Consider the following 15063-nt stretch of genomic DNA (forward strand, 5'->3'; position numbering starts at 1 on the left):
TGTTAGGATTTTTCCAAATGATCGTAAAATCAAATGGTTCCCAACTAGTCTTGTTTACTTGTTTACTTGTTTCCCGTACACTTTCGTCTACGGGATCGAGGCGAAGCACTCAGTGCTTAAAAGCCCCTCTTAACAATAAAATCATATTCTATATAGGGTGAAAACTTCAGCGGGTGGTTAGACCATGCGACGTTAAGTTTTGCTTTGAACAAGTTCACCGTAGCACATGAAACTACATCCGTAGGCAGAGCATTCCATAAGAGAATAACTCTCCTGGAGAACGTGTCCCTCCTAATATTAAGACGAGAGCTTTTAAACTTGAGTTTATATGGGTGTCCACGGGTCCGAGATTCTAGATCAAATTCAAAAAATGTGTTGATCGAAATACAATCGAAACCTTTAACTATCCTAAAAACTTGGATAATATCCGCTCTCTGCCTTCGATATCTCATGGTAGGAAGACCAAGAATTCTCAAACGTTGTTCATAAGGAATATTACGGTACCTAGGAATCAATCTTGTTGCTCTTTGCTGGACCTTCTCCATTCATAGAAAGTACCTATGAGACCTGACTACTTTTAAAGAAATGCAAATTTTGTCAAGGAGCTTGAATGTAATATTGTTCCATTAATGTTCACAGACATGTCAAAAGATTTACAAGCAGAGTAAAGTGTGTTGTCAGCGAACAGGACAATACAGAATGCCCTTTTGTTGGGCAGCTAGGTAAGTTGCAACTACTACTACTATCCAGTCTTAGATTTTATCAGGTATAGGAATATATGTATAGTTTAATAATGTTAATGTTGTTCGATTTATATAGCGCTTATACAATCAAAATATTGTCCCAATAATAATAATAAAGTTCAATAAATGCAGGGTGCCTCTAAGCACCAAATAAATGTTTTTTTAAAGAGCAAAAAATTAATGAGTCCAAAATTAAAAAGGTGTTAAAGGTTTAATGGTCATAGAAATGACAGATCCTGTTGGTGGACTTTTGATTGAATACTGGTTCAGATCTGCGTAGAGATATCTGGTAGCCATTGACATACATACAGTTGGCATTTAGAATAATGCTACTTTTAAGTGCACACAATATTTTTTTAGTTTTTTAAGAGTGACATACCACAGACATTGCAATAGATGAATTCAACAAAATTTAATTAGTGAATGCATATTTCCATTTGTTGCCACAGGCGGGTATTCAAGGACAGTACAAAAGAACTGGCACTTAAGGCAGAGTTTACTCCAATGTATCGTCAGGAAAGTTCAAAGTTATCGGAGTCGGATCTGTTGAAATACCTTCAGGATATCACAAGAAGTTCGGAGAAATTATCCAAGCTTAGTGAGATTCCTGGAACGTTGGTGGTGCACGTGGAACCTCTTACTAGGATGTTGTCAAGTAAGATCTTAAGTTCTTCAGTAGGGACATAATATTATAAGTTTTTTAAAACATTGTAATTATTATCTGTCTTTATTGTGATTGTAATGTTTTATTGTAAGTTTTTTAATGTCTTTTTATGAATGTCTTTTAAGTTATTGCTCTAAAACACAGGACCATATGTAAAACAGGTTTAATATCTATACCTGATATGTTTTTATCCTGTCTACATACGTTTGAAAAAAAAAATAGTGTTAGTTGTTAAGTAAGTTCTTAGGCCATAATATAATAGTTTTTGTTTTTAAGTAAGTTCTTAGGCCATTATACAGTATAGTAGTGATAGTTGTTTATCTTATCTTAGGCCATTATACGGTATAGTAGTGATAGTTGTTTATCTTATCTTAGGCCATTATACGGTATAGTAGTGATAGTTGTTTATCTTATCTTAGGCCATTATACAGTATAGTAGTGATAGTTGTTTATCTTATCTTAGGCCATTATACAGTATAGTAGTGATAGTTGTTTATCTTATCTTAGGCCATTATACAGTATAGTAGTGATAGTTGTTTATCTTATCTTAGGCCATTATACGGTATAGTAGTGATAGTTGTTTATCTTATCTTAGGCCATTATACAGTATAGTAGTGATAGTTGTTTATCTTATCTTAGGCCATTATACGGTATAGTAGTGATAGTTGTTTATCTTATCTTAGGCCATTATACGGTATAGTAGTGATAGTTGTTTATCTTATCTTAGGCCATTATACAGTATAGTAGTGATAGTTGTTTATCTTATCTTAGGCCATTATACGGTATAGTAGTGATAGTTATTTATCTTATCTTAGGCCATTATACAGTATAGTAGTGATAGTTATTTATCTTATCTTAGGCCATTATACAGTATAGTAGTGATAGTTGTTTATCTTATCTTAGGCCATTATACAGTATAGTAGTGATAGTTGTTTATCTTATCTTAGGCCATTATACGGTATAGTAGTGATAGTTATTTATCTTATCTTAGGCCATTATACAGTATAGTAGTGATAGTTGTTTATCTTATCTTAGGCCATTATACGGTATAGTAGTGATAGTTATTTATCTTATCTTAGGCCATTATACAGTATAGTAGTGATAGTTGTTTATCTTATCTTAGGCCATTATACAGTATAGTAGTGATAGTTGTTTATCTTATCTTAGGCCATTATACGGTATAGTAGTGATAGTTGTTTATCTTATCTTAGGCCATTATACAGTATAGTAGTGATAGTTATTTATCTTATCTTAGGCCATTATACAGTATAGTAGTGATAGTTGTTTATCTTATCTTAGGCCATTATACAGTATAGTAGTGATAGTTGTTTATCTTATCTTAGGCCATTATACAGTATAGTAGTGATAGTTGTTTATCTTATCTTAGGCCATTATACGGTATAGTAGTGATAGTTGTTTATCTTATCTTAGGCCATTATACGGTATAGTAGTGATAGTTGTTTATCTTATCTTAGGCCATTATACAGTATAGTAGTGATAGTTGTTTATCTTATCTTAGGCCATTATACAGTATAGTAGTGATAGTTATTTATCTTATCTTAGGCCATTATACGGTATAGTAGTGATAGTTATTTATCTTATCTTAGGCCATTATACAGTATAGTAGTGATAGTTGTTTATCTTATCTTAGGCCATTATACAGTATAGTAGTGATAGTTGTTTATCTTATCTTAGGCCATTATACGGTATAGTAGTGATAGTTGTTTATTTTATCTTAGGCCATTATACAGTATAGTAGTGATAGTTATTTATCTTATCTTAGGCCATTATACGGTATAGTAGTGATAGTTGTTTATCTTATCTTAGGCCATTATACGGTATAGTAGTGATAGTTGTTTATCTTATCTTAGGCCATTATACAGTATAGTAGTGATAGTTATTTATCTTATCTTAGGCCATTATACGGTATAGTAGTGATAGTTATTTATCTTATCTTAGGCCATTATACGGTATAGTAGTGATAGTTGTTTATCTTATCTTAGGCCATTATACAGTATAGTAGTGATAGTTGTTTATCTTATCTTAGGCCATTATACAGTATAGTAGTGATAGTTGTTTATCTTATCTTAGGCCATTATACAGTATACTAGTGATAGTTGTTTATCTTATCTTAGGCCATTATACAGTATAGTAGTGATAGTTGTTTATCTTATCTTAGGCCATTATACGGTATAGTAGTGATAGTTGTTTATCTTATCTTAGGCCAGTATACGGTATAGTAGTGATAGTTGTTTATCTTATCTTAGGCCATTATACAGTATAGTAGTGATAGTTGTTTATCTTATCTTAGGCCATTATACGGTATAGTAGTGATAGTTGTTTATCTTATCTTAGGCCATTATACGGTATAGTAGTGATAGTTGTTTACCTTATCTTAGGCCATTATACGGTATAGTAGTGATAGTTGTTTATCTTATCTTAGGCCATTATACGGTATAGTAGTGATAGTTGTTTATCTTATCTTAGGCCATTATACAGTATAGTAGTGATAGTTGTTTATCTTATCTTAGGCCATTATACGGTATAGTAGTGATAGTTGTTTATCTTATCTTAGGCCATTATACGGTATAGTAGTGATAGTTGTTTACCTTATCTTAGGCCATTATACGGTATAGTAGTGATAGTTGTTTATCTTATCTTAGGCCATTATACGGTATAGTAGTGATAGTTGTTTATCTTATCTTAGGCCATTATACAGTATAGTAGTGATAGTTGTTTATCTTATCTTAGGCCATTATACGGTATAGTAGTGATAGTTGTTTATCTTATCTTAGGCCATTATACAGTATAGTAGTGATAGTTGTTTATCTTATCTTAGGCCATTATACGGTATAGTAGTGATAGTTGTTTATCTTATCTTAGGCCATTATACGGTATAGTAGTGATAGTTGTTTACCTTATCTTAGGCCATTATACGGTATAGTAGTGATAGTTGTTTATCTTATCTTAGGCCATTATACGGTATAGTAGTGATAGTTGTTTATCTTATCTTAGGCCATTATACAGTATAGTAGTGATAGTTGTTTATCTTATCTTAGGCCATTATACGGTATAGTAGTGATAGTTGTTTATCTTATCTTAGGCCATTATACAGTATAGTAGTGATAGTTGTTTATCTTATCTTAGGCCATTATATGGTATAGTAGTGATAGTTGTTTATCTTATCTTAGGCCATTATACAGTATAGTAGTGATAGTTGTTTACCGTATCTTATCTTAGGCCATTATACAGTATAGTAGTGATAGTTGTTTAGAGCAATAGTTATCTTAGGCCATTATATCATAGTGATGGTATTATAGCAAATTTGTATTATGACAACTGAATGCTATTTAAACACATTGAATACAAGTTTTTATTGTCGTTTTTTTGTTCAGATTGTCTATCAACATCATTAATACCCATAATGCCGTGGCCCGAACCCCCGAATGGACCGCCCTCCTTGGAGATCCAGGAGATGCACCTCTCAGATGGCTCGTCAGCGTATCCATTTGTTTCATATACCAACAATTTATATGTTTACCCACTATCTTTGAAGTATGACTGTCAAAAGCATTATGCTAAGGTGGGTGCTTAATTTTTTAGTAATCATGAAGTATTATTTAGTGGGACTGAGGTGCTGATATACTCTTGTCCATTGTATAATGTAAGAGTTGTCTAAGTTGCAGACTATTTTGTGAAGGAACAAATCTTATGCGGACAAGATACTATTAAGATAATATACATATGTTCACCTTAAACTCTGTCTACACTATCAAACTAGTTTGGCAAAAAAAGTGTGATGTACCCAAATATAGTAGTGATATGACAAAATATGATAGTGATATTACATCATCGTGTCTATCTATGGCACATGTTTTTTGTCACATAAAATTTGATCGTGTAGACAGAGCTTAAAAGAAAGAAATCTTTATGTAAAAATTATGTTTTTCACTGTTTGTGATTTAACCTAAAAGATGTAATGAAATCAGCAAAATTGTGTGTTGTGTACTAATGTTGAATGATTTGAATATTTCAGGCCCGTAATATTTCAATTCAAGTAGAGTTAAGGGATAGTGATGATGAAGGGGCTGGTCCTCTGCGATGCATCTATGGAAGGCCAGGTGGGCCAGCGTTTGTCTCATCAATGACAACATCAGTATTACATCATCAGCAATGTCCTGACTTCAACAATGAGGTAAATGATTATAAATTATAATTTACCTCAACATCATGTCCTGGATTTATTTTTAATTTTTCCTTCATGATCTTTCATTAACTTAAAATTTTATTTCAGATTAAGATAGCTCTTCCAGTACATCTACACAATAAACATCATTTACTCTTCCGGTTTTATCACGTCAGTTGTGAGGTTGGCAAAGGTACCATCAAGAAACGAGAAACAGTGGATTCATTTGGTATGTAAAAAATGTAGATCTCACAAATTCACTCTATCCCAGTATTTATGGTAGACAGAGAAGTATAATAAAATAAATACTATTTAAAATATGCTTTACCTCTTTTCTGTTCTCTAGTTGGTTATGCATGGATTCCCATTTTAAAAGAAGACCGTGTGAATGTAGGAAGCCCTCTTGGGGTGTCTGTATCATCGTCACTTCCTGCAGGTTACCTTAGCAACCAAGTTCTTGGAATGGGAAAGGTTTGTTTTGTATATTTTTGTAGAATTAAATAAATAAAATAAATGATGCTTTTAAAAACCTACTATGATTAAAATGATAATAATTGTTATCAAATGACTTTTAGATGGCAGGTCCAGAAATTAAGTGGGTTGATGGCGGTAAGAATCTACTTAAGGTCAACTTACAGTTGGTGTCAACGATTTACACGAAGGATCAACATGTTCACAATTTCTTCAGGCAATGTCAGGATTGGGAAGGGTCACCAACTAATAGCCTTGACCTCATTAAATGCATCAAGGTAAGTAGTAATTACAGTAGAGTGTTGTGGCTTGGTGGTTATGATGCTTTGCTACCACTCCAAGGGTCCTGGGTTCAAGTCCTGTCATATGTCAGGATTTTTCTAATGACAAATTACTCCACTCCCAAAGACTTGTAATAAGACTTTGTTTATTTATGTAGAGCATCTTGTGTATATGTTTGTCTTGTGAACAGGATTGCCACCTTTAAGAAGGATAGTGAATGAATTTGCTTATATAGTTATCCTTGGCAATTTGCCTATATATATATATGCAGATACTTTTGTTACTTTTTCTGGAAATATTACACTTTTAAAGAATGACTTTTATTAATACACTTTTTTCCACACAGGCAATGCACGCTGTTGAAGAATCAACACTGATCAACTTTCTTCCCGTCATCTTGAATCAGCTCTTCCACATTTTACCGATCGCCTCTGTAGAGGAGGTGCAACTCAATATCGTACGTCTTGTCATACACATTGTAGCCAGTGTGCATGACAAGGGCCGAGAAGATACGCTACATTCTTATGTACAGGTTAGTTTGTACTTTATTTAAGTCCGCCCTTCAGTAACTCACTGGTAGACCATTCCAGGTGACCTATCCATTATTTTAGTTTCTAATTATTTCTCTTCAGTCAAAACAATTCTTTTTTTGTTTGTAAGTTAGTTGTTTCTAATTATCTGAGTTCTGTCAAAACAAATTTTGTTTGTAAGTTAGTTGTTCCTAATTATTTCTGTTCTGTCAAAACCATTTTTGTTTGTAAGTTAGTTGTTTTTAAGTATTTCTGTTCTGTCAAAACCATTTTTGTTTGTAAGTTAGTTGTTCCTAATTATTTCTGTTCTGTCAAAACCATTTTTGTTTGTAAGTTAGTTGTTTCTAAGTATTTCTGTTCTGTCTAAACCATTCTTTTGTAAGTTAGTTGTTCCTAATTATTTCTGTTCTGTCAAAACCATTTTTGTTTGTAAGTTAGTTGTTCCGAATTATTTCTGTTCTGTCAAAACCATTTTTTTTTGTAAGTTAGTTGTTCCTAATTATTTCTGTTCTGTCAAAACCATTTTTTTTTGTAAGTTAGTTGTTCCTAATTATTTTTGTTCTGTCAAAACAAATTTTGTTTGTAAGTTAGTTGTTTCTAATTATTTCTGTTCTTTCAAAACCATTCTTTTGTAAGTTAGTTGTTCCTAATTATTTCTGTTCTGTCAAAACCATTTTTGTTTGTAAGTTAGTTGTTCCTAATTATTTCTGTTCTGTCTAAACCATTTTTGTTTGTAAGTTAGTTGTTTCTAAGTATTTCTGTTCTGTCAAAACCATTTTTGTTTGTAAGTTAGTTGTTCCTAATTAATTCTGTTCTGTCAAAACCATTTTTGTTTGTAAGTTAGTTGTTTCTAAGTATTTCTGTTCTGTCTAAACCATTCTTTTGTAAGTTAGTTGTTCCTAATTATTTCTGTTCTGTCAAAACCATTTTTGTTTGTAAGTAATTAGTTGTTCCTAATTATTTCTGTTCTGTCAAAACCATTTTTGTTTGTAAGTTAGTTGTTTCTAAGTATTTCTGTTCTGTCAAAACCATTTTTGTTTGTAAGTTAGTTGTTTCTAAGTATTTCTGTTCTGTCAAAACCATTTTTGTTTGTAAGTTAGTTGTTTCTAAGTATTTCTGTTCTGTCTAAACCATTTTTGTTTGTAAGTTAGTTGTTTCTAAGTATTTCTGTTCTGTCAAAACCATTTTTTTTGTAAGTTAGTTGTTTCTAAGGGCCTGTTTCTGCTGCAACTGCTAAAAATACGGTATAAAAATACGGTATAAAATACGGTATTTTTTATACCGTATTTTTTAGTACCCCGTTTCTGCTAACAATACTTCTTGGGTGGTCGTGTTAAATTTCATCTTTTTTACCCAAATTGCCATTCATTTATTTGATCGATAATTAAAAGTCGCAATAAAGGAAGTTTTACGTCTCACTTTCAACAGCCTAGCCCTTGTGATAGAGATGTTGTGAGAGTACAGAAAACATCATAATGGGGAAAATTAATTCATTCCCTCCCCGAGTTATTGTATTTTGCAATGTTGTACTGCTTTCGCAGGCTCTTCAGCTTTGAGTTTACTTGCTTTGGAGACAAGTCTATTCCATACTCCTGCTTTATTTTTTTAGAAATGTCTTTATAAATGTGGTTGTCCCTTTTATTACCTTTTAGTTGGCCAGACATTTTAGCTTCCCCACACACATTTATTTAGTAAAACTTTGACGTCTTCGCTCCACATTTTCGCCGAATATATCTATACACGTGTGTACAGTGACAGAAAATAAAAACACGAATGTTGACCTTTTGTCATGTAAAAAAAAAAATACGGTATTTTTTATTGGCAGCAGAAACGGGTACAAAAAATACGGTATAAATTTGTAAATACCGTATTTTATCCACAAATTTTGTGGGGGAAATACGGTATACAAAATACGGTATATTTTTTATGAGCGCAGTTTCTGCTGCCAAAAATATACCGTATATATACGGTATTCAAAAAATACCGTATAATATACGGTATTTAGTTGGCAGCAGAAACAGGGCCTAATTATCATTTGTCAAAACAATTCATCTTACAGTATGTGTTCGATAAGGAGAAAGCTATAGCTGACACAATTGGTCGCAAAACTGTACATGAAGAATTAATGAAGTGTGTTGCATCGTCGCTTCGGCCAAGTAACGATCCAATCGTCATTAAGCATCTTATGAAAGTGAGTTTATTTATGTAGTAGATATTAATGTAGTAGTAATGTTTATTTAATGTTAACTGACATGATACTGATGTTGATTGATAGAAATACTGTTTAATTTATGCAATAAAATATTTGTTTTTTCCCTCTACAGCACTTGTGGTTCTTCTTCAAGATCTTAGTGAAGTGCATGGCTCAGTACCTGATTGTTAACGACACTCTTAAGCTACCGCGGCATAAACGCTTCTCACCAAACTTTGAGACCACACTGCGTAGCCTGGTTCAAGTCCTGATGCCTCACATAATACAAAAACACAAAGAACAACCACAGGAAGCTAAGAATGCTAACTATCACTTGGCAGACTTTATCAAGGTTTGATTAATAGTTGATTTAAATTCCTGAAATCTTCTTTAAAAAATTGTTTTTTCTCTCTACAGTAGTGTTTTGCAGAATGCTAATGAGTTAGAAAAAAGGAATGTTTCATTTCCACTTCACAGGATCCCAATGGATTTTAAAACTTGTCGAACTAATCCTAGCTATCAGAGTTTTAATTGTGTTCTTTTAAAATATTTTTTTTTCTAATTTTAATCAATTGTGTGTGTTTGTGTGACTCTGATAGCTAAATAAAGTCAAATCAAATCAAAGTATATAATCCCTATTTTGAAGTTACAAATGAGTGATTTGTGAAACCACCAAATCTTCAAAGCTTCATGCGGTACATTTGGTATCAGTGCACATATTTATTAAGAAAAATAATGAATATTATTGGTTAAACTTTTCAGCATTGTTTTACGTACATGGATCGTGGTTTTGTGTTTAGGATCATTAACAGTTACCTGGACAACTTCAATCATGGTGACCCAAAGGTTTGATTTTCAAAATTGTGTACTGTTTATAAACCAAGTTATATTAAGTATTTATGTTATTATTTAAGTGTTTTGTGATGCTTTTGTGTTGTTTTTTGTCTTTGGAAATCTTTTGAAAATAAATAAATAATTTAAAAAAGTACATATCACTCTTTTTTATTCATTTTTTGTCACTTTCATTTGTACATGTATGGATTTTAAAGATTTTTAATCTTTTTGAGAATTTTAACTTTATGAATCCTCTTGTATGTTTATGCTTGAATGGGGTCTGTATATTTGTATATTGTTTTTAAGAGGGCCTTTTCTATTGTACTGCTGTAGTTCAGCTGTTAGAGCTCCCTTGTAAAATAGTTGAATAAATTATACATAGTGAATTTTATTTTGTATTCATTCTTTCATTTTTTCTTTTAGCTTCTAGTCGAGATGAAATGGGAGTTTTTACGAGTAGTTTGTAGCCATGAACATTTTATTGCTCTCAATCTACCATTACTAAAGACAAGTCAGAAACAATACAAAGGTTAGTAACCACCTGTATGCAAATTAACCAACATTATGTTTTTGTAAATTATGTAATTGTGTAAAATTTTTATTTTATTTAAAAGAATCTAAGATGTTTATATTTTGTATGATTTGCATATTTCAAATTTGTATGTTTATATATCAATAGTATATCATGATATATTTGTACTATTGCATTTAAAATGTGTTTGTTTAATATAAATAGTATATCATGATATATTTGTACTATTGCATTTAAAATGTGTTTGTTTAATATAAATAGTATATCATGATATATTTGTACTATTGCATTTAAAATTTGTTTGTTTAATATAAATAGTATATCATGATATATTTGTACTATTGCATTTCCATTTGTATTACTGTTTTTATTTTGAAGTATACAGTACAGTAGAGACCCCCTATTAAGAGCCACTTTTAGGCATGTCCCCTGAATAGGGGTTCTTTATGTAAGGGGTGCTACAGTCAACTCTTTCAGAACCTGTCATCCTTTGGTGGGCAAAAATGTCTGCTTTTCTCGAAATTCTGGTGTTCTAAATGTTTATTGGAGGGTTTGACTGGTATGATTATATTCAAGTGTAAACATTTTTTTTTGAATGATCAAGCGCTTTTTTTGTGTTTAAATTCAAATGTATTACACATGCTGGCATGTAAATCTATTTTAGAGCATGCAGTTAACATGTTACATGTCACAGAAGAATGAAATATTTTAGTTGGGTAATCACAAAGTTATTCTGCACCATAGGAACAGTATTAGAATGTAGACAATCCATGTGATTGATGTCATTAAGTTTTTATTTCACTTTTTTAGATTAAATGTCATTTCTACTGTTTAAATGTTAGTACTACTGTTTACATGCTCGGTATTACATTTTCACTATTGTATTATAAAAGAGGAACTTAGTTCCTTCCTTATATGTTTCATTGGTAGACATTAGTAAGTTCTTACCTAAGAATATCAATATTAAAATATTTTACTTGTAAAAGTTTTCAATTGAATTGGTTAAATATTCTAAGAATTATTTTATAAATAGCAAATTAAAAGACGCTTACTTTCCAATAAAATTTAATTACAAAAAAACAAAAGAGGGTTGACATTTCATAGAACCATTCCATTATCATTCTTATTGTTGTTTTTATTTTGATCTTGAATGAAAGAATGATTGAATTTTAAGAAAAAATATCTGAATAGTTAAGTTACACATTCTGTATTAGATTTCAAGTAATGTATATTACTAAAATAAATCTATTACAATGTTAGTTTCTTCTATTTAATAACTATTATTATACTGTAGTTTATCTATGGGATGATTGTTTTATTTAACAACTATATACTAGTTATATATCTATGGGCTGATTGTTTTTTAATTCTTTTCATTTCTTTATTTTCATTTCCATCATTTCCTTTCCTCGTTCTTTTTAGTCTCAGCAAGGAAGAAGACAAAATCAAAAGAGACAAAAGCCAAATCAAAACCAGTCTCTTCCTCTGGGTTTAGGAGTAAGGATTTTGGCATGACATTCAAATATTATCTTATTCTTTAATTCTTTTTCTGCTTTACTTTCGTGACTTTGGATTTCTTTATACTTCTCTTAGATTTAAACAAAGTTAAACAGTTTGATTCAGAAATTTTAATAAATAATTCATTGGTGTTTTTTTTTTTCAAATTCAGAATTTATTTTAAATTGTTCATGCTCTCTTACAATAAATAATTTTGCTAACAAAAACAAAACAAAAATGCAAATTATGCATTGTTAATAAAATACTAGTTTTCTTAACTTACTTTTTCATTCATTTCAATAGCTGTGTCCATTCTTTTCTTTTTTGTTTCATTCTTTATTCCTGTGGTATGTTCTGTGGGACTGTGTGTGTTCTGTGGAGTGTCATATTATGTACCATATTTCTATTTACTTTGTAAATGTCTCAGTATTTCCAATATGTACTTACTTATATACAACAATATTTTAACTTGGAATTAAATAATGTTTATATGAGTATATTCTGGTTACAAAATTAGCAGGTGGGATTATTTATAAGTATATATTACTTGAATATCGCTTTGGAATACATTTGTTTTCTGAAATCAAATGCATGGAATTATACAGTCATGCATGGTATATATATAATATACTGTGGTACTGTATGTAAACGTATTGTGATGGATTCTTAAATTTTGGTGGATTATCTGGATTTAAAGATTATCCTATATTAATCTTAGTCATCTGTATATGTTAATCCTAACCTTTAGGAAGGAAAATTATGTGTTATTTCCAAGATTTAGTTATTGACTTAATCAAAATGTTGTTGAATATAATATATAATATTCTCTATCCGATGTTTACGTTATATTTATGTATTTGTTGACATGTTTGGTTACTCTGCATGATAGTGAGTTTAGTTATAATAATAATTATTCTTTCCTGTTTTTCTTCTTTAAACAATATCACTAAAATTAAAATACTTTATATTATTTTAAGATAATTAGCTAATGAATAAACTAACAATAGTTTTACTGTTTTAATTATTTATTCTAAAACTTTGTAAGCTTTTTTTATGAATTTAAAAGTTAATGATTTTTTTTTTGTCAAGGCAAGTGGCCTATGGTACACATTTAGAAAACCAATGCTTTTAATTTTTATTTAGAAGTTACAAGAAAACTTTTTGTTTTTGTGGTTTATTTATGAATCTAACTGCTCATAATTGATTGATTTGATTTTATTTAAATATTTAACACAAATGTCTAAGTTAATTTTCTCCCTTTTTCTTGTTTTTTTTTTACTTAACCCCAGGTTACTCAGGACTCAAAAAAATTGGTAGGCTGCAACATGGAATGCTTTTATTGTTTTATTTTATGTATGGAATGTTCACTTTATGTATAAATTCATGTTTCTATTGTTAATGTGACTAATTGTTGTTATATCAGTATATCCATCCATTGTGTCAAGTGAACTCTACCCCATGTCTACTTTCTGATCCTGTCCTATTCTCAACATAAAACACTCAGAGCCGGCCGTAGCCAGCATGAGGCAGACAAGCCGATTGCCTCATCTGAAATTTTAAATTTTCAATACCCACCCAAATTCCTCAGCAGAGATCATCATATTTTCTATTAATAGTTATATTTAAAGATGTATTGTCCCCCTGAAAAAAAAATTCTTAAAAAATTATTTTTTTGAATATTCCATTTTAATGTAACATAATAGTTATCCACTTTGACCTAAAATTGGATCGAAAAAAATTTAAAGCAAAAAAAATGGTCTAATTGGCTGCCAGCCAATTGATTTTTGGTTGAATTTTAACATTTATTTTGTCATTTTATAAGTGAAAACGTGATTTTTTTTATTTTTTTTTCTATTGAAGTGATGAACTTTATTAAAACTCCAAAATAACATATTCAAAGTCTGATTAAATTAATCTTCATTTTTCATGTTTTTGAGGGACAATACATCTTTAAAGCATCTTTGCCTCATCTGTTTTAAACCTCTTGCTATGGCCTTGACACTCGAGATAAACATTTTATCTGGGAAACATGTCTGTCTGTCCCAAGGAAAATCCCAACTTCATTGAGCTTTGTGTAATTCTAATATTATTTCAAATGATAACTAAGGAGAACTAGATGCTCTCAACATACTTTTATATAACAAAAAATGACTGGTTAGAAGAAGACATTGTGTAAATTGAAGGAGATATATTCAGAAATGGAACCCCTTTCTTCCTTTCCCTCTCTTGTCAATGGTTGTGTTTCTGTAATCATTATTCTGTTGTGCCTATGTTGTATTTGCATGGTTCAGTTTGTCTATCTTTTTTTATTGTTGACTTTTTACACTTTTTAGATTTGTCCTCATCATTCATTTAAAAAAAATACATTACATTTTGTAATTTTTAATCATTACACTACATTATTCATACATTTTTAATACATTATTACAGTACTAAGGTTTGATTTCATAATAATAAACTACATATTACAGTACTAAGGTTTGATTTCATAATAATAACAGTTATATCTCTTTCTCTAAACCCAATTACCAAAATGGACTAATCCGTTGTGTATCTCATCCAATAGGTCGAAAGTTAATATAACCTTTGACATTAATACACAAGTGTAGAAACCTATATTAATTCCTATTATTTAGTATGTTAGCATAGATATTAATGTTTGTCAGTAGAATAGCACTCTAATATTTTGATATTAGGTTATTTTTTAAATATTTTAATCTCTTTTTCTAATATTTTTCATTTGGCATTATTTAAAACTGATGTACTAACACAGTATATTTCAAAATACTTTATTTGCTTGTATTTGTATTTTACTTATTTAGACATTTTAATCTTTGTAATTTAACGCACACAACTAAACAAATTGCATCAATAACTGTCAAAGAATCTTAAATATTAAGTCTATGTTAAGTATATTTATACAATTCTACTTAAGACTCCAATATACCAGTACTTATTCCTGAAGCAATTGATGGAACAGATGATACAAATGACGATCACCTAATGAAAATACTACGTGGTGAGTGCGTATCCTCATACAGCATGATGGGATGCATCCAAAGGCATGATGGGATTGTAACCAGAAATCCTAATTGTTTCCATATAGCATGGGAATTTGAACATGATTGTTTAT

The 15063-nt window shown here is 30.5% G+C and overlaps 1 protein-coding gene across 16 annotated transcripts in view; it reads left to right on the forward strand.

Annotated features, from left to right (window-relative positions):
* Positions 1–15063, forward strand: part of LOC140050455 (dedicator of cytokinesis protein 9-like) — a 68042-nt gene that overhangs the window by 30534 nt on the left and 22445 nt on the right. For 10 of the 16 annotated variants that reach the window (XM_072095645.1, XM_072095642.1, XM_072095643.1 and 7 more), the window contains exons 12-26: positions 640–722; positions 1193–1398; positions 4803–4990; positions 5444–5602; positions 5702–5822; positions 5940–6064; positions 6169–6342; positions 6693–6878; positions 8936–9067; positions 9201–9419; positions 9830–9913; positions 10325–10430; positions 11856–11930; positions 13220–13243; positions 14866–14949. In XM_072095645.1, coding sequence (XP_071951746.1) covers positions 640–722; positions 1193–1398; positions 4803–4990; positions 5444–5602; positions 5702–5822; positions 5940–6064; positions 6169–6342; positions 6693–6878; positions 8936–9067; positions 9201–9419; positions 9830–9913; positions 10325–10430; positions 11856–11930; positions 13220–13243; positions 14866–14949 — 1966 coding nt within the window. The remainder of the gene's footprint in view (positions 1–639; positions 723–1192; positions 1399–4802; positions 4991–5443; positions 5603–5701; positions 5823–5939; positions 6065–6168; positions 6343–6692; positions 6879–8935; positions 9068–9200; positions 9420–9829; positions 9914–10324; positions 10431–11855; positions 11931–13219; positions 13244–14865; positions 14950–15063) is intronic. The other 6 variants (XM_072095652.1, XM_072095655.1, XM_072095654.1 and 3 more) reach the window with 4 other exon arrangements.

This window comes from Antedon mediterranea, chromosome 5 (assembly GCF_964355755.1).
Source record: "Antedon mediterranea chromosome 5, ecAntMedi1.1, whole genome shotgun sequence".
Taxonomy (NCBI): domain Eukaryota; kingdom Metazoa; phylum Echinodermata; class Crinoidea; order Comatulida; family Antedonidae; genus Antedon; species Antedon mediterranea.